The 27,688-nt window shown below is 38.5% G+C and overlaps 1 protein-coding gene across 1 annotated transcript; it reads left to right on the top strand.

The window, feature by feature from the left end:
* Nucleotides 1–1,138: 1,138 nt before the first annotated feature.
* Nucleotides 1,139–27,688, top strand: EEIG2 (EEIG family member 2). Its single transcript, XM_086617439.1, has 11 exons — nt 1,139–1,377; nt 16,460–16,580; nt 17,184–17,213; nt 17,722–17,838; nt 19,028–19,074; nt 21,458–21,564; nt 22,493–22,588; nt 23,174–23,360; nt 23,451–23,578; nt 23,962–24,031; nt 25,373–27,688. Exons 1-11 carry the CDS (start codon nt 1,139–1,141, stop codon nt 25,413–25,415), a joined length of 1,185 nt encoding a protein of 394 aa, XP_086473565.1. The 3' UTR covers nt 25,416–27,688.

Below are 27,688 nucleotides of genomic sequence, written 5' to 3'. Positions count from 1 at the left end.
GGATCATGCTACAGGATGATGGTTGGCATTTTTGTATACTTAGCCACACACATCACTTGTCATGTCTGTATTGATCAGGTATGTATTCTGTAAAAATATTTTTTTACGCATTTATCCTGAACGAGGGCAGCAGTTACTTTCACAGGGTGGAACAACATTTCAGGGGCTCAGCATCACACTGCATGCACAATCTCACAAATTATTTTTCTTACCATACGAATAACTGCTTAGCTGTGTGAAGACACACTGTGTGTTAGGGTTTTCTTACGCAACGCTCCGCAAAGAGGAAACTGATCTGCTGATGGAGGTTGCCTTAGAGCTTGCTTTAGGCTTTAGTCTCCCAAAATGAGTTTTTGAGAAAAAGCTGTTCCCTGGAGAGCACGTGGTGGTGTTGAACTATACATTATACCAAAGCATGTGTGCTGCTGCGATCGTCTGTGCCACAGGACTGTTCTTAAATGTAAACACAGATGTGTACTTTCCTCCTTCTCTGCAAGACTATGAACATGTGTTGCTCGTATCAGAACTGGAGCTAGTTGTAAATTACAGGCTGAACTGCTGTGAAAGACCCTAATAAGGTTTGAATTACAGAAGGGAACCTAAATTCAGGGTTGAAATCTCGTCTCAACGGTGTTTTGTTTTGTTAATGTTTTTTAGCATAATACATATAACAGATGTAATGTTAGCAAAACAGTAGGTTTCCGCTCGCGGGGCGTACCCCACCGGCCCAGCGGGGTCTCTGGCAGACAGGAGCGGTGCCGGGAGCGGATTGCACAAGCTCCGCTCTGCCGGGGCCGCGACCACGTCCCTCGCCCGGACGCTCTCCGCTGCGCGGAACAGCGGCGCGTCGAGTTCCCGTGATTAAACAACCTTGCACCGGCCAACTCCTTCGTGGAACGACACGCCGCTGTTTAAGCCCCTGCACAGTAACGGCCGGCGCTTGGCAGTGCCAGCGCCCGGCGGCCGCGCCCCGCCGCCAGCCGTTACCGGCAGCGGGCGGAGCGGAGGCGGGCGGGTTTGAAAGGGAGGCGCCGGCTGCCATGTAAGCGCTGGCCGGGAGGCGCCGCGGCCGGCACGGGCTGCGCTGGGAGCGGCCGGCGCTCCGGCCCGGCCCGGCGGTGCCGCCCTCGCTCCGGGCATGGGAGCGGAGCGGGGCGGTCGGCGCGGAGGGGAGCTGCCGCGCGGCACTGAGCGGGCGTGGGGGCGGCCCCCGGGGAGCCCCCGGCCCATGGCCTTCATCATGATGAAGAAGAAGAAGTTCAAGTTCCGCGTGGAGCTGGAGCTGGACGAGCTGTCCTCCGTGCCCTTCGTGAACGGCATCCTCTTCTGCAAGGTGCGGCTGCTGGACGGGGGCAGCTTCAGCGGGGAGTCCTCCCGGTAGGTGCCTCCGGGGCTCGCGAGCCGAGCGGCTGCCGCGGCGCCCGCTGCCCCTCGCAGGGAGCCCCGGCCGCCGCTCTCCGACGGGCTCCGCTCCAGCCCGCGCCTCCGCAGAGCCGCGTCCCTCCGAGGCCAGGGCGGCCGGCGCCTCCGCGGCCCCCGGCGCCCGCTCCTCGGGTTCGCTCGGCGGCCGCCCGCACGGGGCAGGGCCGGGGCGGAGGTCGGGGGCTCCGCCGGCTCCCCTGGTGCAGCTGCCGCTGGTCGGCCGGGCGTGCTGCTCGCCTTTCCCCTCGGGAGGGGAAGCGGGCACGGACGTTCCAAGCTCCCGTGGCACGGCCCGTGATACGATACCCCGCCCGCGTTCGTATCAGGGGCGATAGAGCAGGTGTGGGAGCACCTGTAGGCTCCTCGTCTGCGCGGCTGCTCGCTGCCGGAAGTCCGAGCGGTTTAAAACAAACATCGAGGCTCTTCAACACTGAGTAACAGGGGAATGAATCCGTGAGTGGATGAGGGCTGTCCCAGAGAAACCGGTCGCTTGTGCCACGACGCCTCGAGCTATAAAGCCTGCTGACTGTATGGGTAACGGGAGGGGAAGACGCTTCTTGCCACCAAGTCTGAAGTCAGAGCTGTCCCCTGTGAATGAGAGAGATTTGTGACCTTAATGTTTTATTCTGTTGGACACTGACTCGCTGTGTGTCGTTCTGTGGATGTTTACGTAGAGAGTTAAAGAGTTTCACGGAAAAGTCCTTTCATTTCCTCCACATGTTCAGGTTATATGCGTTACTGACTTCTGCAGTGCAAGTGCAGCAGTAGACAGGTGCCCTTTTTCTTTTTTTTTTTTCCATTTTCTTCTTTTGTGCCTCAGCAACAGAGCTGTCATCTGCTGTGACAGTGGCTTCCTGATCCGCTGGTAGCAATGGGTAAACAGAGTGCAAGTGGATTAATTTTTTCCAGGTACCAGGCAGAGGCAGAACCTTGTCAATGGGAAGGGTGTGCTGTGGCTTCAGGTCTGGAAGGAGGAGACTGCCCTCCCATTACACTTGTTCATGTTGAATGGGTTATTAGATTACTTTAATGTTATTACAAAAAGGATTTACTGAAAAATGTCTCATAGAATTCTGGGAGCAGACAGAAATCAGTAACAAATCTATGAATATTCGGTTATTTTCTTATTAAAATACTGATGTTACAGAGCTTGCTAAATTATCTCCTTTTGATTCTGTAAACAGAATTAATCAAGGAAAATAAAGAGCATAAAAATGGAACTTCAGCCTAAAACCTCCTTATTTAACCATTCTGTTATACTAGCATGTATAATTGAAGATTAATTTTTCTTCTGTACGGTCGGAGGGTCTTCAACTCATCAGTGTTCTGTTCTCATTTCATGTCTCTTCAACGTTTTTCTTGTGAGCGACTTCTTCATGAGTAATAGATGATGATGGTAATCATGATTTTACACACTAATGTGCCATTGCTGTCCTAATGCAGCCAGCCGTTACTGCCCTGAAGTCATTTTTGCAGGCTGACATATGTCTCCTAGACAGTATCTCTATTTTAAAGTAGTTGATTTCAGCTGAGCTGATGTTTTTGATACATTATTGTGATCTTAGCCTTTTTTCCCTGTTTATGGTGCTAAAATTAAAAGCTTGAAAGCATACATGCAGATCTTTATGAATGTGAACAGTATATTAGAGCAAAATATGCAAGACAGGAGGTAGCATGTGTATGTAGGAAGTGTGACGAGGTAAAGAATTGTGTTGAAGTATTGTGTTGGAGTCAAAAAAGCTTTGAAATTCTTCGATTTTATTTTTCTGATGGTATGACTTAAAAGTAAGAACAGCAGTGAAACATACGCTGGTATATCACAGTCCCTGTGAGCGTAACTGGTCCATTCCTGGTGGACTGAGAAGTGTTGAGGTATGCTGGTGGGAAGGTAAAGAATTCCTCTGCAGTGATCCTTCACTGCCAATTTAGGGAGTGCCTTTGCTCTTGGCTTAACAATTAACAGATGGATTTTCACAGTGGTGATTCAGCAAAGGTCTGAATAAATAAGAAAGAAATTAACATGAGAGTGGCAGCATTTCAAAACTTGTCAGTTGCAAACTTTAATGGCCATCATCTTCTAGCTGCATGCAGTTATCAGTTTCAGTGTGAGTCGGCAGTAGTATCCTTAAAGTAGCAATCTTTGTAGTGTTAGAAGCTTGAAGAACTCCATTAGTTTCAGAAAGTAATATACAAACTCATTTCAAATACTATATAATACATGGAAAAACTGACCATGTCTTCCTAATAGCTTTAACTTTTGTTACTGACTGAAGTCTAGTAAACTATAATTTTTTGGGGGAGAAGTTATTGAGAATTAAGTTCTCAAGTTGGTACTGAAACAAACCAATACCCTGCTGCCTCTTGCCTTAAAACAAACAAACAAAAAAAGCAGTCATATCAACAGGCTATAAACCAGCCTAAAATTATTAGCATTTTCTGTCCGAAGCTCACTCCTTGATAAAGAAATGTCGTTAAAACAGTCCAGCAGCATTGGAATAAAGGCTTATATGTAGTGAGTTGTAATGGAAACAGGTTGTCACAGTCTTCTTTTCAGCCCTGTGTGGATGGTGCCATATGAATGATTAAAGCCCTGATCCTGCAAGCAATGTGATACTTACATCATCCCTCGGAACACTGGAGTGGGACAGAACCAAGACAGATAAAAGTTTAAGCAACTGAAAAATATTTTTTTCACTTCTTAGATCTTTACTGAGAAAGAGATATCTAAGAAATACGTTATGAAGCCATTGTCCATCTTATTGGAGGCTCGTTGTCAGAGTCCACCTACTTTTCTGGCTGACACAGGACACAGATGTGTGCCTGAAGCGTGTAGAAATTCTGTGACCAGATAAAACCAGCTTGTGTAGTGCAGTTCATAGTGATCTGGTTTGTTTATAAGTTACAACCATATTAATTGTTTACACATCACTTTTTTGTGTGTGTTTGTATGTAGTTTTTTAGAAATTCAATTTGAAAACTTCTATTTCAAACTTCCCTATGCATATTTGTGAATACTTATTGTAGGGAAAGAAAGTTCTGTATTATAATGCTAAATGCTTAATTACCTGGTGAAATATTCAACTTTGTAAAGTAATCTGCCACTGTCAAATAATATTTTGATCACAGGACATTGAACAGTCAAGTAGTAGCAATGTTTAAACCTGGGGAGAATGTTTGAGTGTGTGTGCAAGAACAGGACCCTGGAATTCCAGGGAGAATGAATGGGTTGTAAGCTTTGACTCTACAACATGGGAAGCCTTGAAAGAAGTTGTAGAAGGAAGGAGGTTTTGTTTGTTTGTTTTAGTAAACTGCCAGTCAGCCACACAATGTAATTTCTGCCCTCTCCTTTTTGAAATTGCTTTCTAATATGACTTCTGTATCTTTACAATAGTATTTTTAGATTTTATAACAAAGAGTGCGTTTTCAGCAAATAGGCTGTGGATGTATGCAAAGTTATGCTAATAAACCTCATTTTCATTTAGAAAACTTTCTAGCTTAAGCCTGGCTTCCTACGTGGAGTGGAAAGGCATCTTTCTACATTTCTAATTTCCCTGGGCTGATGAGAATAGAGATCTACCTTTGAAATCAGATAGATACATTAATTCTGGATACTTGTGCACATTCCAGGATACTACGTACCCGTACACTGCCTGGTCATAAAATATTCTGCACATAATGTCTATTGCACCGTGAAAGGACAGAAGATTATTCCAGGGCAGATATTACATCTCTGAATATTTTGAACAGAAAAATACCATTGTAAGGTATAGACTTGACTAGATACTAAGCATATGTATCCAAGGCTAGTCTAATGCAGACATAAATATATTGAAAGTATAGGCTGTGTGCAACTGCCCTCATTTTAATAGGCTGAAGAAATAATTGACGGGCCCCTAGAGTAGATAACTGCTCATAGGCTCAACCAGCAGCAAAAGAACAGATGGGATATGAGGAAATTAAAGAAGTTTTGGACAGATCTTACTTCCTAAGGGTGTACTTCTAACACTGTACTGTATAGATTTTAGGCTACAGTAGCTGTAAGCCTGGTAGTTACATTTTTAGCTTGACTTCCACCTGCACATAGCTCAAAAGGGTTTCTTGGTTGGTGAGTTCTTAGAACTGCAGTCTTCAGTTTGGTCATATTCCTCCCTGCTTTTGAGATCTGTTCTCTGACACTTCAGACTGCTGATGTTTCTCTCTTCATTCTTTTACAAAACAACATTCAAAGCAAATAAGCTGATTGTGATGGGTATCTGTGTAATCTCAGATAGAGATTAGGGGCAGCTGAGAACTATAACTGTTTCATCAAAACATTTTATTCTCCAACAGATTCCAGGGAAGTGTTTTTTAACGTACATCATGCTCTTGAGTCCTGAGAGGCAGTCTCAGAGATCTTGCATTACTTGCATGAATATATTCTCGTTCTTAATAGATACAAGCTAGAGGATGTAATTGTCTTTTGTAGAAATTGATTTCTCATCTTCCAGATAATAAGTACTTCTTACTTCTAGTGATGCTTGGCTACCTCCTTCCCAAGTGCCTAAAACTATGTCCGGTTTTTGTGACACCAGCAAGTACATTTTCTGCCTCACTGGACTCTTCAAATGGCTTTTTAACCATTGTTTTTCCTGTTGCTGCTATTAAAAGGGAAAATTTATCCTGACAGTAACACAGCTTAACCGGCTTTATGTTTTTAAACAAAAGTACCTGTTAGAAAACATACCTGTCACATGGAATTACTGTCCCTGTCACTCTAATCTTCCTGCACGATGTATGAATCCTCTTGACAGGCTTCAAAGCATGTAATGGATGCCATTTCTAACAGCTTTTCAGCTGTAACTGGATTTGCAGTTGGATATACTGAAACAAAATAAATTTTCAAGTGCTGTGAGGCAAATCGGCAATAGGATAAAAATCTTGGCATGCCATTTTGTAGCTGCTCTTTTCAGATTCCTGAATGTCCACTTAGTGTTTTCTCAGTTGTGAAGAGACTGTTGGTTGAGCAGCTTCCAGGACCTGTCCTCCTCTGTAAGAGGAAGAGCTAAGAAGGGGAAGTTCGCTACACAAATTATAACTTTTCTTTTTTTAAATGTAGTTTCTTTGCACCTCTTCAGCCTTTCATTAATAGTTACAATGAAATGGATTTAGTCAACAGATTTAGAGAATATGCTTGAGAAAGGTAATGTGATGTACAAGGGTTGGTGTGGATATTCTGGAGAGGGCTGAAGGGGAAGAAACTAGGGCTAAAATATTATTGGGAGAGTTCATGTATGAAGGTGGAAGACTAACAGTGTGGAAATAAGCAGGATGAAGAAATCAAATCTCTGAAATAGATTGGAGGAAAATCAAACAATCAAAGGAGTAAAGAAAATCAGATCTGAAGAGAGTCATCTTTGGGCTACAGTAGGAGGGAAGAAAAATGTTTATATAGACTGCGTTTTACATGGGATGTAACTAGTTATTGCAGATATGCAAAGGGCTCATTCTTGTGAGACTTTTGTTACTGAAAATACTAGTAAAAGAGAGCAACAGCCAGCTTTTCAGGAAAAAGTTCCTGAAAAGAGATGCACGACAGGTATCTGTTAAAAAGGAGGAGTGTGGGGTTTGTTTTACCCTCCCTGGCCCCAGCAGAGTACAAGGAGCACCGTATTTTGCTGTCATAAACTTGCCATTTGCAAGGACCATAGCACCTGATTGCCTTCATATTTTAAGGACTATTTCTTGGAGAGGAGTGCTAGAAATCACGTAGTCCAACTTCCTGCTCAAAGCAAGACTAACTTCAATTAGATCAGGAAGCTCAGAGCTTTGTCCTGTCAACTTTAGAAAATCTGTAAGAATGGGGATTCCAGTCTTTGTAGACAACGTGCCCCTCCTCTGCTTCACCACTTTTATTGTGAATGTTTTTTTCCCTTATTTTATTGGAATTGCTTGTTTCCTTTCTCTGCCCCTGACTAAGAAACACCTGAGTCCATCTTCTCTCTAACTCAATAGAGGTGGCTGAAGATAGTAATTAGATCTTCTTTCGTCTCCTTCAGATTGTAAAAATCCCATGTTCCCAACTTCTCCAGCATCAGGTGCTTCATCATCCTCATCCCTGACTCCAGACCCTTATCTCGCACTCCCTGGACTTGCTTCAGTTTATCAGTGTCTTACTTCTACTGAGAGGGGCCCAAAAATGGATGCAGTGCTAAGATACAGCCTCACCAGTGTTCAACAGAGGGGAACAATCACTTCCTCTGAACTGCTGGCTACAGACTTGCGAATGCAAGTTGTCCTTCACAGTGCTAATTCCCTTTTAGGTCTCTGCATTTGCCTGTAACCAGCAGTTTTCCATAAGTAAGAGTATTCCAAAGCAGCTTTATTTCCATGTGATGGTCAGCTTATACATATTTTATAGGAAATGAACATGACATGAAATGTTGCTAGTTAAAAATTTAACCTGTTTATCATGAGTAAAAATGTGGCTAGAAAATTATTGCTCTGTTAAAGTTTTGCATGTACTAACAGCAAAGTAACTGGGAATTTGTGCACTGTAAACAAGTGGAGCTCTTCCTGCAGAGCCAGCTGTTTGCTGGTTTGCTTAGTGCTGAAATTTGTGAAACATTGAAGCTCTGTTTGTAAATGACTGAGTGAGTTTGTTTTTTTTGCAGTGCTTAGGAAAAAATGTTTTTGTTGGAGAGAACATACCTTCTTATATGACTCAGGCATGGAGGAAACACAGAATATTAAAGGAAAAGTAAACTATTTCTTCCTGAATATAAGAAAAAAATGGAAGCTTTGCCTGACTTTGCTACTACAATGTATTCTTTGGAGATCATGCTCTGACTTGAAGAGATGCATCTTTCTATATAAAGACTAAATTTAGCATTCTGGTTATCAAACAACAATTTAAAGCAATCTTGGCATTTGAAAAGTTATATTGAATATTTTTTTTCTCCTTTGTAGCTCATAGTTCTTTAAAGATGATGAGGTTGTAATTGGTACATGCATGGGCAGTATGTGTGTTATGTGTATTACATGCATAGAATACATTTAAATAAAATTGGTACTGGTGTTGGTGCTAGATCTCTTCTTACTTGCTTTAAAACACCTGTGTTCATTCTGTGTTTGTCTATTGGTGTTTGTTTCTACTTCCATTATCAACTTAGCAGAAAGGCTTTTAGTTTAATTTTGAAGTAAAGGATCTTTTTATTGGGTGATATTGTTTATATTTTTGTGTGCATAGTAGAGATATTAAAAGACATGAGTAAATCACATGATTTGATGCTTCAGCTGCACGGATCTAAACCAAGCAAGAAGACTACATTTCTGAGTAGTACATTTTCTTCTGAGGATCTTAACGCTTTACAAATTCCAAGCTACTTGGCAGATCTTGGGAGATGCAGTTTTTTGCTTGAAAGTGGACCGGTAAGACAGCCATGGGTACCTGTATCTCTCCTTCAACTGTGAGGTTGCGGTTTCAATGCACAAATTTGAAATGGAAGTAGATTTTGGGTAAGAGGGGTACAAGAGGGTATTTGTCTCTTGCATGCCAAACCATTATGTGTTCCCTAATATAATTGAGAACTCTATATCCAATACCTTCCTAACGCTCAAGATAGCCTAGGAGAGGTCAAATCTTACTGTGAAGTACCTGAACCACTGAGCGCACTGAAAGTGTGGCTGATAAACTGTTAGATTATAGGCTAATGCCTTAATTCCTGTCTCTGCAAGGTGGGATCATGACATTGGCATTCTTTGTTAGGTGCTGTGGAGTTCTGCAGAAGAAAGATGTTTGGTTTTATATATATATAAAGTGTGTGTATATATATTTTATATATAAATGAATGGGACATTGTTCCCATTATAAAAGACTATTTCCTACACTCAAAATAACTGTGTTAATCCAATCTACTAAACTGTATCAGAAGGACAGGGCTAACTGTAGTAAGTTTACTCAGCCAAGGGTTGATCAAAGGAAGCTGTTAGGTTAGGTGATAAAAGTTCATGCGCATACCCACAAACAAGTGCAGGAAACAAAGGCAGGGGAGGGTGGAGGGGTAAGAAAATACCCTGCCTCAGCTATTCCCAGGCCTGCCACAGGAGCCATCAGCCCATAAAAGGTCCATCTACCCAAGCCCAGGGACACAGAGGCAGGTGGGGAACTGAAGTTATGGATTTAGACAAGGGGGCACCCTGTCCGGGCCCCTCCCACGGCTGTCCCAGGACAGCCTCAGCTGTGTTGTCCAGGCAGGAAAGCCATCATGTTGAGCTAACACTAAAGCACCTCTTGGACTGAAGGGAATTGCTGCATAGTACTGTGAGACATATCATGGGATGCAGGGGAAGAGGTTTATTATGGGATATTTAGGGGAGAACTAAAGGTAGAGGAAGGGATGAATTTAGGTGATTTGGGGAGGAACAAGTGTGGGGGAAAATGAGAGAGTAAAAAGATAAAAGGGCCAGTTAGATATAAATAGTTTGCTGGATAGTACATTTGTCTGGCCACGTCTGTTCCTAATCAGTGCAGTCTGGTGTATCTTCGTATTAAACTACTTTCTAATTCTTTCCTCAGTGAAGGGCTCTCTGCTCAGTGTGTATAGGGAGGGGGGACTCTGAGTGACAGCAACTGGAGTCAAGACTCTGCATCGCAGGGCCCAGCTGTCTGCGGTGCCAGCAACAGGAGAGACCTGAATGAGTGGACTTAAGTGCCAGCCACGGGAGTGGGACTGTGGGTCCATTGTGCCAGCAACTGGCCTGGGATGGTGGGCCAGAGCACTTGGCTGTCATCAACCAGAGACCAGATGAGTGAAACCAAGTGCCAGCCACCAGGGCGGGACCAGGAGTCAGAGAGCTGTGTGCCTGTGGTGCCAGCACCTGGAGCGAGTGCAGGTGTGCAAGTGTGTAAATGCTACCAGGGATCAAGCCAGACTAAGTGTCAAGTAGGTGGTGTGGATACTGCTAGCAGACCTCTGCCCTGTTCATCTACAGAGGGGCGTGTGGTGAAGCTGCTGGCGCTGGCCGTCTCTGCGAGTGCTCTGTGTGTCTGCGATCTGCGTGGCCGGCTGTGTATGTGTGGTGTGTGCGGGTGCTTACCGGGAATGCATCTTCAGCCTTGCTACTGGTTGGATCTGGGGAGAGGAGCTACAGCAGCCTTGCTTCTGTTGGGCTGTCTCATCAACATGATACGTTTTCCCCTAAAAGGCAAGCCAAACTTAGGCAATATTGAAAAAGTTGCATTTCCTCAGAGATAACTCTTCTAAAGGCATTTCATTCATTGTACTTTCGACTTTTAAAGAATCTGGCCTCAACAATTCTTAAAAGTCCAAAGCAACCCTCCCATCAAACTACCAGCTTTAAAAAAATAGTAATTATAACAATAATATTCCCATTTACCACATGGAGTGAAAGAGCTATTTTTTTGAGGTATTTATAGTGAGTAGGTGACTCATGTTCTGTACAAAAGCTGTAAGATGTCTAAGCAAACACCCATTTCTTTAACATAAAGAAGCGTACCGACCCAATTAATTCCAAAAGTATTTCTAGATGTCGTTTCACGTGAAAGTAGTTTGATACAAAGATTGAATGGCGTCTTTAAACTAAAAGCAAATGCTCCCAACTTTTTGGTTTTTTGGTGACCAATGATTCTAAAATAATTCACTAGAAAAATAATCCTTTTAACATAATCATCTGCATATTGCTAAATGTTATAACTGGCTGTCTAGAATAATTAAAATATAAACTTGAATAAACTTGAATTTTCTCAGAACACGGCATTTTGGTAAATGCCCACAAGGAGTTTTGGCTTTTTTATTTCTAAGCTTCTAAGCTTAGAAATAAGCCTCTAAGCCTCTCCTGCTAAAGCTTTTCCATTTGGCAAGGTGGGATTTTTCCCATGACACTTAAAGTCCTTAAGAGTGATTTATTTTTGTATTTATGGCTATTGGCTGAAACAAGCCATTATTCATATCCGTTATCCATGTGGAAATGAACAAACAATCTGCTGGTCATAAACACCTTCCAAAAAAAAAAAAAAAAGCCCATCACTTGTTAACAAATTAGGACAAATTGATTAGATTAGGATTTATTGTTTTGGGTTTTTTTGTGTTGGTTTTCTGGTTGATTGTCTCTTTGTGGATCAGAAGAGAAAAACCACGACTTTCATTCATCACTCTAAACTGCAGTTGTGTAGTGTACATAAAATACATACAGAAAGACTTGTCTACAGCTGAAATCTTGCATTTGAAATTTAGTCAATGTGAAATTTTTCCTCTGAAGAAAAACCAGTTAATTTGTTGAACTGATGGTAACTTAAACTATACTTTGGAATCAATTTATTTTAAAATATCTATCTATTCAATTTATTCTTGGCTAGGTCTTACTGACAGTATTCGTTGTTATACCAAAGCACCACAGCCGAGTACGTATTTGAATGTATCTTAGTAGCCAAGATATATTTTGATTCATAAAACAACTGGTTTTGCTTTGCATGTGGTAAAGTGACTGTGAGGCTCATAGGAAACTGACTCATAACGGAAAGCTTTCTCCAGCATGCCCTGTAGCATAGGCACACTTGCCAAGAAGTTATCTGGGTTCATTTCCATAGTAACGAATCAATATAAATGTTTATTTTCTAAAGGCCTTGCACTTGAACTAAGAATCTTATAAACTTAGATTTTAAAGTTAAATGTTCTCTTTATTTGATTACTTTTTTTTTTTTTTCAGCACGAAGTGAATAACTTGCTGGTGCTTTTCTTCACACAAAAATTACCTTCATTAAAATATGTAATTTTTTTCTTTATATAATGGAATTAAAAGGACTGTTCAGCGGTGGGGAGGGGGGGAGCAGTTGGTTGGAGATTTTTGCAGATAGTGTACAAATTGTACATACAAATTGTTTACATATTGTTTCACATATCTTGGTTTTTAAAACAATGTGCCAGTGAAATAAACTAATGATATTTTCTTGACATTCTTATGAGGAGGAAGGCATATTCCAGGTTTTACTTGATTTCATTTTTACAAGAATTAGAGTATCAGTATCTATAACTGAGGCATTTTTACTGTAACTTTTACTTTCTTGTTTAAAAGAGTACTTAAAAACCTGATCATTCTATTTAATGTTTATTAAATTATTTGCCTGAATAAATCCTGACCTGTGATATGAGTGGATTGAGTCTTCCAAAAGTGTAGTGGTTTTGTACTTTCTTCCTTACTTTAACAACGATATACATATAGTAGTATTGATATTTTGAATTTATTTCAACATCCTTAAAGGTTTTAAGGACACTTACATTTCTCAAGCAGATGTTATCTACATTTATCTTGTATTTACAAGCAAAACCACTACATTTAATGCTCAATAAATTATCTTTTACTATAATGTTAGTGATATGTGGAATATTATATAACTGTACTATGTAAAGCTACTTTGACTGCAGTTTGCTGTAGAGGTAGAAGGCTGTTCCGAGAAGCAGAAAGATAACCTGAACCATAATACTGAGTTGTACAAAGATTTTGGCACATTATTTTGACCTTATGAGTTTACAGAAACATTTTTTGTAGGAAAAAGTATTATTACTTAAGAACTAGAAATGTTAGAGATGTAAAAACACCACAAGAGCATAGCAAAATGATGAATAGGAGGAGAAGTGCATAGCAAAATGATGAATAGGAGGAGAAGTGGTTCTGTTACTGGTAGTCCCAATGGTATCCTGGGGAAAAGGGAAGGGTGGTAAGGGTGATGACAACTGTCCTACTTGTATGATGAGCAGATGCTATGAGAAGGGATTTTCTAACCTTTATGGATGACAAGTGAAGGCTTTTAGTCTTGTAGCATTGTTTTATAGCCTTATAATGAATAGGAGAAAATCTACATTGCTTCTATTTTCCAAAAGGACAGTCGAGGCTGGAATTGTTTTGCGGATATTATTGGATGCATAGTAATGTGCAAATGCAGGCTCCCTGCGGATTCATGCCCATAGCTGAAATGCCTTGATCTGAAACTAGAGATAGAATGCAGGAGGAGGTTAAGGTGAAAGATTAAGAATTCTTGCGTTTGAAACTTAATAAAGGTTTGTATAATTGCATGCATTTTAGCACTGATTAGGTACCATAAATCATAGAATAGTTTTGGTTGGAAGGGACCTTTAAAGGTCATCTAGTCCAGCCTCCCTGCAGTAAGCAGGGACATCTTCAACTAGATCAGGTTGCTCAGAGCCCTGTCCAGTCCACCCTGATCTTGAATGTTTCCAGGGATGAGGTATCTACCACCTCCCTGGGCAACCTGTTCCAGTGTTTCACCATCCTTATTGTAAAAAATTTCTTCCTTATATGTAGTCTAAATCTACCTTCTTTTGGTTTAAAACCATTACCCCTTGGCCTATTGCAACAGGCCCTGCTAAAAAGTCTGTCCCCATCTTTCTTATAAGCCCCCTTTAAATATTGAAAGGCTGCAATATTTCTGGTAAGATTCTTTAAAGTCCAGTGAAGCAGACAGCCAGCTACAATAATTACTTTAGGCAACAGCATTTTTAATTGTCCTTTTAATGTAGAGTTTTTTTAATTATATTGGTATGTTAAAACTAAGATTCTTACTCTATGCTAGATATAAAATCCAATTCTGTGATATTTTGCGTCTACATGTTTGGGACTTTCGTAGGAGGAATACTACCAGTGTGACAAAATGTGACATTTTTAGTGAAAGAAAATCTTGAACCATATCACTTAGTTAATCTGCATCTGAGTTCACATTCCCACTCAGCCTTTTTAGCCTAACAAGCTCCTGAAAGTTAGGGTAACTACCAGCAGGCTTGTGGCCCTGAACAAGCCTATTGTCTTTCAGTATCAATGGAGGCCTGTTGCTTCTGGTGCTCACAAGAGGACGTGAGTATTGTTTCACCAGTTTCTAGCATTCTCAATCTATCCTGATAGAACTGCTGACAGAAGGATTAGAGTACTACAGTGAATTTAATTACTTAAGGTAGTGACATAAATATCCTTTCAATATCTGAAGCAAAAATTTGTAGATAGACAGCTCATGGAAAAGGCTTTTCTCCTTTTTTCCTGCTTGTGATAAAACTGTTTCTGATACGGTGTTTTTTTTAAGAGAGGAGAGGGTCTTTTATTTTTTTTTTTTCAGCATAAGCTTAAAATGTTACTTAGGAAAAGAAAAAAAGAACTTGAAATGAAATCTCCAGAATTTATTTTTAAGTTATTCTGCGTAAGACTAGACCACTGTGATCTGCAGAAAGACAGAGTGTTCTCAGGAGTTGTGTTATCTTTAAGCACAGTGTATGAAACCCGCAAATATGCAGACCCAGGTACCCATGCACTTGGATAGCTGTGTTCTGCTGGACAGGGGACATCCAGTTGACTATTTACCTGAGAGTTGAGCAACTATCACAGAAGTGCTACAAGAGTTATTCCAAGGCCTTCTAACAAATGTTAGCACTTATCAAATATCCCTGTAAGGCTGTATTTTACTTGATGACTTATTGCTCGAGCCTGTTTCCAGTAGAGGATGTAACTATTTGTAATTTGCCTTTTTTGAATTCTGGTTCTATTTTGGATTTAAATAACTCATATACTGGCATTTTGGGATTTTTTTTTTTCCAAAGCACAAAACATAATAGATAAAAGGTAGATTGTGGTGTACAGAGCCTGTTCCTTTTAGGTCACATGCTTGAATATGACTCAGTGTTGTATCATCAGAATCCGTTAGTCTGTTGTGGTCGTTAAACTGACTCATTTTAGGCAGGCTAGTTTATTCCTACCTTAGGAAGTCACACTACTAGAGAGGGCTGTATTTGGCAGTCTCACCAGCACAGCAAATTGGAGCTTTTGTGTGAGCCTTGCGATTCATTGTTTCTCCATAGGTATGACAAACTTTTGACTCCAACTGATGTGGAACTATAGAATTCTACCTCCGTTAAAGATGTCAAACTGGATCTTTAATAATAAGCTGCTGTAAGAAGTTAATATAAAACATAGGAATGTATGTATTAGAAAAATTTAAGAGAAAGAAAAGGCCAAATATTGCTTTACTATGTGAAGACTGTACTTGAATGATTAGTGCAGTAGAAGAAATCATCACAGTTTCTCCACAGTTCCAAGTTCTGAGTTTAGAAATGTGGGACTAGAAAAGAGCTTTTGATCATTGAGGCAGGTCCCTCAGAATCACAGTCCTTGTATCGCCTGTTATTGACAAGCTGCCCAACCTTGGTTTTAACTACAGTAAGATTTTTTTTTTACGCCTATTTCTCTTATTTGAAGGCTGTTCTAGAAACTTGCTCTGTGGTTTAAGACCTTGTAATTTTCAGTTTTAAATGGCTGTTTGATTATGCCTTATTTTGGTCCTAACCACTTTCCATTTGACTTAAAGTTATTTGGTCTCTAAAGTGTTTGAATCACTAGTGTATTTTTATTATATGTGTTCTTTTCTTATAAGATACGAGAGTTTTCTATTGTTCTCCCTGTACCTGTTCCTTTTGGAGTCTGCTCTTGCTCAATCAGGGTTACCCAAACAGAATAACAGAATAACAGCGTTCTGTTTGAGCCTTATATAATGACAATCTAGCTGAAAGTATTCTGTTTTTCATTTTTCTCAGCTGCATCACACTGTCAGGTTGTCATCCTCCTGTAATGAACAAACCCACTCAGATATTAGTCGTCTTACTTTGCTCTCAAATGGCAAGTTCCCAGTAGGTAGCTGAAATTCTTGTTTGCCCCAAGTGCATTACTTTGTATCTGGTTATTTTACATCATCTCCTTTCTACTTTTCCACGTCTCAAATTTGCCTAGTTCTGTTTGTGTGATTGCTCCCTTTCCCTGGATTGAAAAACTACTTGCCAAAGACGGTATCTTGAGCACAGTCCAAAGCTCAGCGGCTTGGAAGATGGTGTCTGGCGGCTCAAGGTCAGGAAGACTTCACTCTCCTGAGGCAAACCGTAGAAATCACGGTCTCATTCATTTGCAAAAAGCACATGGCTGTCCTATTGCGGTTTATGGTCCTGAATGTATACACAACTGATACTAAGCATATGTCCTCTATTTGCAGGGAGGTAGTACAGGCAAACTGTGTACGCTGGAAGAAAAAGTTCCTATTTATGTGTAAAATCAGTGCCAGTGCCACAACAGGGATTCTGGATACTTGCATTTGCAGGGTGTCTGTACGGAAGGTAATTCTTTTTCTCTCCTCTCCTCTTTCCTTTCTCCATTTGTTTTGGTTTAATTTTTAAATGTCTGATAAACTTCATAAAGCAAATTTTAGCTGCCACCATGTCAGGCATTCTTCTAGTCAAAATTTCACAGTAATCTTATTAATTACGTTAGCTTGACTAATTCATGGGTTTTTATGTTCTTATTGAAAATAACATTTATTCCAGCAGGACAGCAAAGGAATTGCTCATCAGCCTTTATAAAGTTAGCCCTTAATAGATACTTCTAGCAAGCAGCAGTAAACTTATAAGCCTTGAACTGTGCTAAGTACCAGAATTTTGTATGCAGCACTTCCTACCTGTGGGGCTACGCTTTGCAAGAACCAAATGCTGGTCAGCATCAAGCACTCACCCCTTTTCACCTCCACAAGATGACAGTCTCCTGCTGGCCTGTGCTGAGGAAATCACTAATACTAAGTTCTAAATGACAGCAGTACAGCCTAGCAAATGTGTGTTGAGCTATTTTAAAACGAAGATTATTATTTGCTTTTCTAAAAAAATCAAACCAAACAAAAAACCCCAGTCAGTATCTTTAATGGCTTAATGGCATGTCTTTTTTTCTAGGAGTTAAAAGGAGGAAAGGCATATGCAAAGGTAAATTGAAATGTATCTAATTTTGCCTATGAATTAGCTTTTCTTTCTTGTCATTTTATGACCTTTTAAAGTAATTCCAGAATAGAACTCTGATCCTCATGATTTCATTATGTGCATTATAGTGACACAGTGGTGTTGGAACTCTCGATCAGTGTGTTCAATAGTATATAATAATATTATACCACCAGAATGTTTTTTCATTCATTTTAGTATGTTGAAAGGGTTGATAAAAGTAAACCCTTCTGCATGCATTTACTTTTAAATATAAAGAAAACTCTCCTTGTCCTTTTTCTGTCTTGAGACTTTCCTTTTTAACTGAAAATAGAGCTGTGCAGAATTTGACACTCAAAGTCTTTTCTCCTTTTTGCCTTGGGCCGCTCCCTTTAACGGGCATCCTCTTATTCATATTTGAGAAACTGCTGTTGAGTGGCACTCAATACTGTGCATATAGCAAGTATCTTCATTTAGTAATATGCTTACTACTAACTTTGTAATTTTCTCTTAACAGCTGGGATTTGCAGATCTAAACCTAGCAGAATTTGCTGGATCGGGAAATACCACTCGTCGCTGTTTACTGGAAGGTTATGATACCAAAAATACAAGACAGGATAACTCCATTCTCAAAGTAATTTGTTTCCTTTATCATATTTAAACTAATAAAGCAGAGAGCAAGTGTTATTATTAAGCACTTAATGAAATTTAAAACATATTTGCTGAACCTCTTTCTTGAAGGAGAACTATTTAAAGTAAAATCAGCATTGTTTAGAGCGAATCATTAAAATCCATGCAGTCTGGATAGCTGTAAAAGAAAAGTTTTCAAAAGGTATTCCTATTCTGACAAGAATTGAAAAATGGAATGGGGAAGCATGATGAAAAAGTTAATATATTCATATAAATTTAGCAATTATACCGTTAAGATTGGGCAACTTCTTGAGCAGCTCTTTGAAGAGTGAATCTTTTAATAGGCTTATTTATGTATAAGCCAGCTTCAACACCTCCATGACTCCTAGAACTTTCCCTTTTCTATTTGATAGTAATCAATATAACAATTGGTGAGCATTGTTGGAAGAAACTTACCCTGCAGTTCTCTCCCATTAGTCCAGGGGCTTTAAAAATTGAATAAGCTGCATAAACCTGAAAATAATTACATAAAGAATGGTACAAGTAAATTTTTAAAAAATTTCTTTTCCCACCAAGACACTAGGATTAATTTCTTATACTATTGAGTATATCATTTAGGCATGCACTTTCTGATTTAAGATAGTCACAGACTTTGTCCAGAAAACTTTTAATTCATAACTTTGACCCAGCTAACAAGCCTTCTCAATGCATTGTTGTCCTATGGCATTATTTACCTTTTTGTGGTTTTACTTTATCTCTGATGTTAGCACAACCACTTCTTGTATGCTAGCAGTTTGCTAAACACTCTCAGCAAAGAACATACTTCAGCATCTACTGTTGTAAAACAATATTCTGTTTGCTTATTAGTCTTTTAAATTTCCTGTCTCTCTATTTTTCCCTTGAAGCCATCTTAACTATTAAGGATTTCAAGATTCTTCTTGATCTATTTATCTTTTGCAGAATCTTGTACCTGCAACTATGTTACTTTAAATGCTATTTTGTGTTGTTTGCATGTGTACTCAGAAAAAATGTGTAGATTTTTGCATAAGTGAGTTTATTTCCGTATGTGATGATTCCGTTTTATTTTACTTAAATGTAAGATTTGTGGCAAGTATAATTTAGTGACATGACTATGTATCACAGACCAATTCTGTTTTTTTTCTTACAATGAGTTTTGTTTTCTTAATGTGTAGGTTTTGATCAACATGCAGCTAATGTCTGGAGACCCATGCTTTAAAATGTAAGTTTACAAAAAAATCTGTCTGGTATAGTGTTTTGATTATACATCCCATGTTCAGAATGACACTTCTAATTTGTGTTTATAAATCTCTCCAATCTGGCAACAATATTAGAAAAAAAAAAAAAAAAGCACAAACAAGCAGGATGGTGGCTGAATAATGGTTAACATGGCAAAAATACCAGTAGAAGTATCATAGTTCTCCTTGCTGTTAAATACTTAGTATATTTTCAAGCAAAGAATACTAGCCTGTATATCTGTAATTAAAAAATAAAATAATCGAAGAAACACTTAAAGGAAACTGTTCCTGCGGCAAGCTCATATAAATATAATTATTATTATGTATATACAGGGTGAACTGACTAATATTTGTGTTTGGAAAATGTGCTGTTACACATTTTATTCAGAAGTCTCAGATTATTTTTAAAGATTTATTTAAAAAACAAAAACAAGTAAGATTGTGTCTAAAGAGAAATGAGGCTGCAGCTCCAAGAAAAGCAGCACTGATCTCCTAACTCAGCCTGAGGTATAAGTCTGAAGTAACTTATGATTTGTAGGTTTTAGCTGGTTTGAGGCAGGTTCTGGTCTAACTAGGACAATTGAGCTCTGTTTTCTGTAGCGATTAGAGACTTTGTGCATTACTGCTGTGGCTGTATCCTTACCATTGCTTCTGAGGAGATCTGAGAATGTTGCCTGCACCATTCTAGCTCAGATGATTCACCACAGCAACTCTTCTATGTCCCCTTGCACCACTAAAGGCCCTTTCTCCTCTCTTCTAACCTTCAAAAAGAAGAATAGAACACTGTGAAATCTCATCTTGTGCTTACTGAATAAAGAGTGAGAGGGTATTATCTGAATTTGTTTGACTGGGCAAAGCTTTTCTATATCCATATTTAGCACCTCTTGATTTACTTTGAGTCAGGCCTAGTAACAAATACATCACTGGTACTGATAAACAATTTTTCGTTAGTCTTGTATACTAACAAAACAATGTATTTCTGTTCTTTACTAGCTGGTACCAAAGTAGTTGAAATTAGTACCTAAATAGTTTTCTGGCTCCTTAGGAAAAAATCTCTAACTGAAATTATTCAGACTTGGCATTTGCTTCCAAACTGATGATATAACCATTTCCTGGAACATAAACTTTCAACACAAACAGCACAAAAAATTTATCTAATCCAGATGCTATTTGTAGCAGGAAAAATAAACCTTAAAACAATTTCGCAATCTGGAATCAGCTACATATTTTATGAAGAAGCCTAGAAGGCTTGATGTTTGATCTGGGGTGACATCTCTGAAAGGATTTAGTTCTTGCTTTCAAGTATGTTAGGCTGTTAAGTCACACAAGCATTATATTTCCAGAAGTGTTTTTTCTCTTTCTCTCTCTTTCAAATGTAACATAAGAGGAGATATGTTACTGTACATACAGTGACTAGTTTATTGAATATGTGAAATCTAAATTTTGTGTGCAGACCAACAGTCTGTTCCCAAAGTCAAAAATAACCAAGCATTAAAAAATCTGTAGGTAACATATTAAAATGTATTTTAGTTGTATTAGCTTGTAAGAGAAGATTACTTTCACTTTGTCATTTTCTAATTAGTTTCTTTTACGCTAGCAAGCACAACTTAGAGGTTTATTAATTTTAATAAAATATCCCTTTAGGTCTTGATATAAACTGAAACAAGCATTTAAGCTTTATTAAAAGCTTTTTTAATATTGAACCAAATTTAAATTATGTCATACACTATGCTTTTTTTAACTTACAGGAGGTAGAATTCAGAGGGGAATACATGGAGATGGTTACATAGGCCCCTTTGTTAGGAGTGGGAGGCTTATCAGCCCAGAATCTCCTCATATACTGCAACAGAGATGGAACAAAGCCAGGAGTACATCACAGTGCACAAGCCAAGCAGGCCAACCGTCATTGTGTGGTTTTGTGTTTTTTTGTTTTTTTAATTTACCATCTTGTCATGTATTCCATGAAGTACTGAATTACATAGATTCTTAGCAGGTAAATTACACTGTGGTGCATAAATGTAAAAAAATAATTAAGAACTTCAAAATAAACATATATTACTGCAGCAATCATCAAAAAAGGAAAAGCCTTTCCAAGGATCCCCAGGACCCTGAAGGACTGAGGGCTGAACAGAGGAATTCTGTAAAATGTCCTGAAGCTCAATAGCAAACCACCCCCCCACCCCCCCTTTTTTTTTCCTTTTTAACAGGGGGCTGGGCAGCATGTTTTCAGAAAAAAAAGTTACAAGCCTATTAATTTGAACCACAGTATGAATTACAACAACTTACTTGAAAAGATAAATCTGTGCTGATCAATTTGGAGGGATTACAGTAAAAGTACAGCAAATCTTAACCACTTTTTTCTTACAGGCCTCCTTCCACAGCAACGTCTATAGCAATTGCTGGAGAATCAGAATCTTTGCATGAAGACAGAAAAGGCGGAGAAAACTTAAAAGTAGTACATTTGGGCACACCAGGTATAAAATGCTCTTAATTTCTCAATTATTTTGTAACTGGCTTCATAGCTTAAAGGAGATGTACAAAATACTCCAAATCTTAAATGGATGATGTCAGTTGGCCCACAAAGGGACATTTGGTTATCTGTTGACACACTCTCCTAGATATCATCAGTGGTATCTCTCTTTTTTACTTTTGTAACAGTTTATTTAATGGAAAGAAAGAAGTTGGATAGCTTGCCTCCTTTTTAATGTTTAGAATCTCTCATTTTCTGTAACAAATATCTTGATTTGCTTTGGATTTTCAACTTATGAATAATAGAGATAGGCACAACTGAGTAAATTTTGAGTGGTAACAGTTCTAAGTATTGTTTAAAATTGAAGTAGTTACTCTAAAATTTAAACTATTAGAAAAAAATACTATTAAAACGCTAAATACAGGTTATTACAGGTTGAAATTTAGGGGTGTTTTGCTGGGTTTTTTTGAGGAGGCTGGATTTTGGGGGCTTTTTACAAGCTTCAGGCTTTTACATAGCTTATTAATTTCTACCCTAAACACAGCTTGTCTTAACCACAGTTACTTTTTCACCCAGAAAACATCTGGCACACCATTCTACTATGGTACTATCGAAAGCATAGTAATCTCTTTAATGTCTACAGCGTAGACAAATCTAGAAATACGTTTCATACAAATCTGTCTAACCCAATGGTATTCTCTGTCTTACTCGGACAGAAACATTTTATGATTTTTTTTTTTTTTTTTTAAGAGATGCATATTCGTTAACACACAGTGGTTTTGCAGCACTTCGATCCTCAAAGGGTTTGTAGAAAACCAGTGTCAAGTCCCTAATCCATCTGGGAAATCTGACATTTGAGTCTAATGCAGATTACAGGCAAAGTAATAACAAAGCTGGCTTTAGCAGCAGTATCTGACTTGCAAGTGTTGCAGGTATCTCATCAAAGAGTGCCTCAGTCCCAGATGAACTTGGTGCATGTGGACATTCCAGAACATCAAGCTATGCAAGTCAGCAGTCAAAACTGTCAGGTACCTGTTAACAATTTTGCTATGAATTGTTGAGGTTTATTTACTTTCACAGTTTTACACTGTAGAAAATAAGTATGTTTAAATAAGTACACTATATGTTTTAAAAAATGGTTTGAAGTTGAAAGCTTTTTCCTAGGAGTTTCAGGTGTGGGGAGGGTAACGTTTTTCTCCTCTTAAAAGCATGACGAATTGTCTGTTCAGATGTTAGGCAGCTTTCTTCCTTAGCTCCCTCCAATTGACATAACTGAATGAGATTTTTACCTCTTCCATGTGTAAAAACAAGTAGCTTACAAATGGAGACTTACTTAGCTCTAAAAACTGAAGGGGAAGTAATGACACCAAGTCATTGTATTTGTTAGGAAGCAAGAGTTATTTAGAACAAAAAGAAAACAGCATGTGCTAGATACAAAAAAACAAAGGGAATTAATGGCCTAGTTGGTGTACGCACACACATTCATAAGGCTTTTGAAGTCTCTTTTCAGGAAGGCAGAAACACAAGTTGTGCTTTCAGGATGGTAAAACATAAGTAATGACCTTGGCTATCAGCAACATACCTAACCTAGCTCTTCTGCACTTTCCCAACAGGATATAGCACATGTCACTCTAGATCATCCAGCCTGTCTGAACTCTGTCACAGGAGAAACACCTCAGTGAGTAGTACCTCAACAGGAATTGGAAGTATTCTAGAGCCATGTGAAGAGACTGAGCCAAAAGTAACCGAAGCTAATATTGATACATCTGTTAAAGATGCACCATCAGAAAAACACTGCAGGTACACTTAACCTGAAAACCTCATCTAGCAGAAGTAAAACATAATTTACTATATCACCTCTAAGAGCTCCAAATATACTTATTTTTGCAGACATCCTGTAAAGCAAGACTCTGTGGAGTCACAGCTGACGAGGGTTGATGCTACAAGAGTTGATGCTGATGACATAGTTGAAAAAATACTCCAGAGTCAAGACTTCAGTTTAGACTCAAGTGCAGAAGGTATGGAGATACCTAAAGAGGGTTAGGGAAAGCTGATGCACATTATATAGGCCTTAGGAAAATCCACTCTCTTCATAGTCCCTGTTGCTTGTAATCATAAGGAGATTTTCTGCCTCTTCCTGTCTCCCAGAAGTTGAAAAGACCCTTGCATGACTCAGATAACTTTACCAGAGAATTACTTTCAGCCTGAAAAGAAAAGAGCACGGCAAATGTACGAGGAAAGGAGTTCATTCAACCTACACCATATGACATTTGGTTCTTTATTACTTAAAACATTTGCATCTGAAAGTATCAGTTACAAAACTGCTAGATTTAAAATGACATAGTTTTAGCCAGGGCAACATTAAAGGCAGCTAACATATGTTAATTCTCTTGCTTTTTAGAAGAAGGCTTAAGATTATTTGTGGGCCCTGGTGGAAGTACTTCTTTTGGAAGCCATTGTCTGCCTAACAGGTATGTAGCCTGAACAACCAATCCATTGGTAGTAAGAAACAAAAATGCATCTTATACAGCAATTATTTTGTATATACATTCTTGATCTTTGTATCTTTCTATTCTGTATCATTAAAAGGCACCAAAAGAAATAGGTTGTCAGATTTTAAAAGAAAATACATAGGTTAGTTTCAAAATAAAACTGATGTGTCAGCCGTAAGCATTATAATTTTTGAAAGTTCTGAAGAGTCTCAGTTCCAAAGTTTTCAGAAACGAGCAATGTTTCTGTATAGACAAAGAAAACAGGCACCAGTTTGAAATCTTAGCTCTATACACTTACTACATTACCCTCTGGAGCTGGAAGGAAGTCTTATGGTTTTTACACATCCACCTTTACAGTATCAATCTTTTATGTCTTCCTGATAACAGGCCTAATTTTCTTCAGTTTTGCTCACAACTCCTTCTGTTTCCATATGCTACCCTAGTCCTGTTTCAGTGGTTTGTTCATCTTTCAACTATTTGTAGCCCTAAACTCTCTCCTTTGATAATCTGCTTCTGGTTATCTTCCTGTAGTTGTTCTAAAACCAGAGATATTTTTTTCTTCTCTAAACCAGATACATTGGCTTAATTGCAAACGGGGCACACTAGTTTCTATCTAGGATAATGTGTATGGTTACAGACCACACTAGAGTAGTATACAGAAGTCTGTCCTAATTCAGTTGTCAGAACAGTCCAGGCAGAATACTGCACTAAGACAGAGCTTTCCCTGTTACTTTTTGACATAGTACTGCGATTTGCCATGTACAACAACCCACTATGCTCTGTGTGGGAGGTGAAACGGTTTTTAACTGTGTGTCTACAATTCAACGTGAACAAAAGACTGGAAGACATTTATCTTCCTTACCTTAATGTAATAAGACTATAACTTACTGGGGTTTTTTTAGAGAGATTTAACTATTTACATATAAATGTACATAAAAAGTATTAGCTGCATATGATAGAACTGGGGTGGGAGAGGTACCCAAAAGATAGTGTTTAAGGAACTATGGAGAAGTCTAACAGTAGCTTCTTTTTCAGAAAACATTATTTATCATTCTTCATTTTGACTGTAGTATAACACAAAATGCTTTAACGCATTAAACTGTAGGTTTACTCAGTGGCATGGTAATTATGCATTTTCTACCCTTCACATTTAGCTGTTCTGGTACTAGCTGTTCGGTTGGGGATTTTTTTATTGGGGTTTTTTTTGAGGGGTTGGTTGGTTGGGGTTTTTTAAACAGCAAACTTGCTGATCTGTGATACTTGCTGTTTAGCTTCCATTTAAATTGGAATGGAACTAACTTCTTTCAAACATTATTTCAGAGCAGGATCTGGAGCATATGAGCAGGTGGTGATAAAACGCTAGACTAGAATGACAACCGAGGAAAACTTGGAGATCTGGTGTTGATACTTCGGCTTTTGTTTGCTCTGTTGCAAGAGTTGTGAAAGCCAAAATGAACTCAATGCAATCTTTTTTGATAAGTAATGGAATGTCTCTTGCTCATAGAGCTTCATCTTCTGTGGTATGAAGACAATGTTTAGCTATGTATACCTTGTGTGAGCACTCGGACTGTTTTTGTAAGCTCTACCTTATGTTAGTGGAATTATTTGCTTTTTAAGTAGCGTGAAACATTTTTGGAAGTATGATTAAGTGAGTCCCATGTCAGTATTTTATACAGGAGATCACTTGTGGTGATGTACTTTGTTCGTAACTTCTTTTCTAAAGAAGCTTCTAAAAGTTGGTCTTAAATGAACCTGAAGAAATAAATTACTTAATTTGATTCTACCTGCTATTTTAGTTTTACAGAAGCTAATTACTTCTATGAAGTCAAAATTAGTATGAAGTAAGTCAAAATTACGGCTTCCACAAAACAGCCCAGCTATGTTTTAGCATAACCAAAACCTTCTCTTAAAGAGTACTGAGCATAACTTCATTGTAAGCTTGAACAGTAGAGGTGAACTTCACATGCATTTAAAAAAAAAAAACAACAAAAAACAAACACACAAAAACCTAAATAGATCTAAATCAGCCAGTAATCTGTTGTGTTAACTGTAAGTGAAGTCTAGAAGCTTAAATGCATCAAATGTGACATCTGTTTTCATGCAAGTGACAAAAGAAGTGGGATTCCACATCAAAATACTAAGGGCACAGTAGCATATCATCAAGAAAACTGTCTTGATTGTTAAATCTGGATTTCAAAAGCTGCTTCCACAGAAACTCACTTCAATAATGCATAAACCTTGAGATTCAATGGGATGATACTGTTTACAAGCCTAGTCAATAGTTTACTACCACTTTGAACTTTTTATTGTAGCTTAATCCTTCACAGTTAGTGCTTTGCTTGTGTTTTTAATGTGCCTTGCGGGACTGGGGAGTTACAGGGAGATTAAACTATTTACTAAGCAACTTGAGCTTTAAAACTAGTTAAACATCTATACTATTATCAATATAACTTATTAAGAGAAGCACTTTATTGTAGATGTACTCTGCACTCTGAAAAAGGCTTACTGTGCAGCAGATTTGTTGAATGTTTCTTCATTCACTGTCTGTCCACTGTTACATTAAGGTCAATGTACTGTATTTAAATTTGCACAAATAGCAATTTGCCTGACAGGCAAGGAAGATGAACAATCTCTTAAAATTTTCATTGAGAATTATGAAAGAATCAATTTTTAAAGGGATGTGGTAGGTGACAGTTCTAATTCAGGATTGGCTCTGCTGTATTTAATTGCAAACTGCAAATGACCTTAATTTTGTTATGATTAGTTGTACTGTTTATCAGCAGGGTTTGGATTAAATAAATAAAAACAAACTCTGGCCATTTTTGAAAGCTCTGAATGCTTCAAATTCTGCTCAGAGTGATGCTTGACATCATTTTATTGAAGTACTAATAGACCACATCTAGTAGGCTAAATTAGGAAAAGCAGGCTCTGCTTTCCATGAATCTACAGTGGAGTTATTAAACTAATTTTTATTTGTGTTTTTTAAGGAAATTTCAGATTTTAAAGCTTGAGTACTATTATTGAATATGATTAATATGAGCTATTTCTCAGTTATGGTACTTAAATACTTTTATTTCCTACTGTTAATTATAATCTCTTTGAAGTGTTTTAATGGGTAAAAGAATTAATACAAAGATTATATTTTAGCTGCTGTTAATAGAAGTGTGGTATTATCCATTTCTGTCCTCCAAAGGAATTTTAAACAGAAACTACATAACTGCTGGTATACAACTATATCTCCAAGCATGAGTTTCCTTTCCTCTTATAAAACTAATTTGTACCAAAAAAATCCTACTGCAAGCCAAAAGATGCATGAAATTTGAATAAATTAAGTTGCTTTCAGTACTCTTTAACACTGCTACACTTGTTGACAAATCTATTAAAACTAGTAGTAGTTAGTCATTTACTTAAGTTTACCAGGAAAAATAGGCATAGTTTGCGGAAAGCAGACTTAAAAAACATTGTACAGCTATTTATGTACTTCTTAAGGGAATTTCCATAGCCCAGATGTGTATTCAATGTTAAAAGACACAGCTAACGCCATAGATTAGCTATTTTGTTTACTAGAAACCAATTATTTTCTTGCCTGAGCAGATCTTTTAAATAGGAGGGAAGTTTACATGGAAATCAAGTGTG

This window comes from Tauraco erythrolophus, chromosome 10 (genome assembly GCF_009769465.1).
Source record: "Tauraco erythrolophus isolate bTauEry1 chromosome 10, bTauEry1.pri, whole genome shotgun sequence".
Classification (NCBI taxonomy): domain Eukaryota; kingdom Metazoa; phylum Chordata; class Aves; order Musophagiformes; family Musophagidae; genus Tauraco; species Tauraco erythrolophus.
The sequence above is the reverse complement of the archived record's forward strand: the minus strand, read 5'-3'. Positions and strand labels throughout refer to the sequence as shown.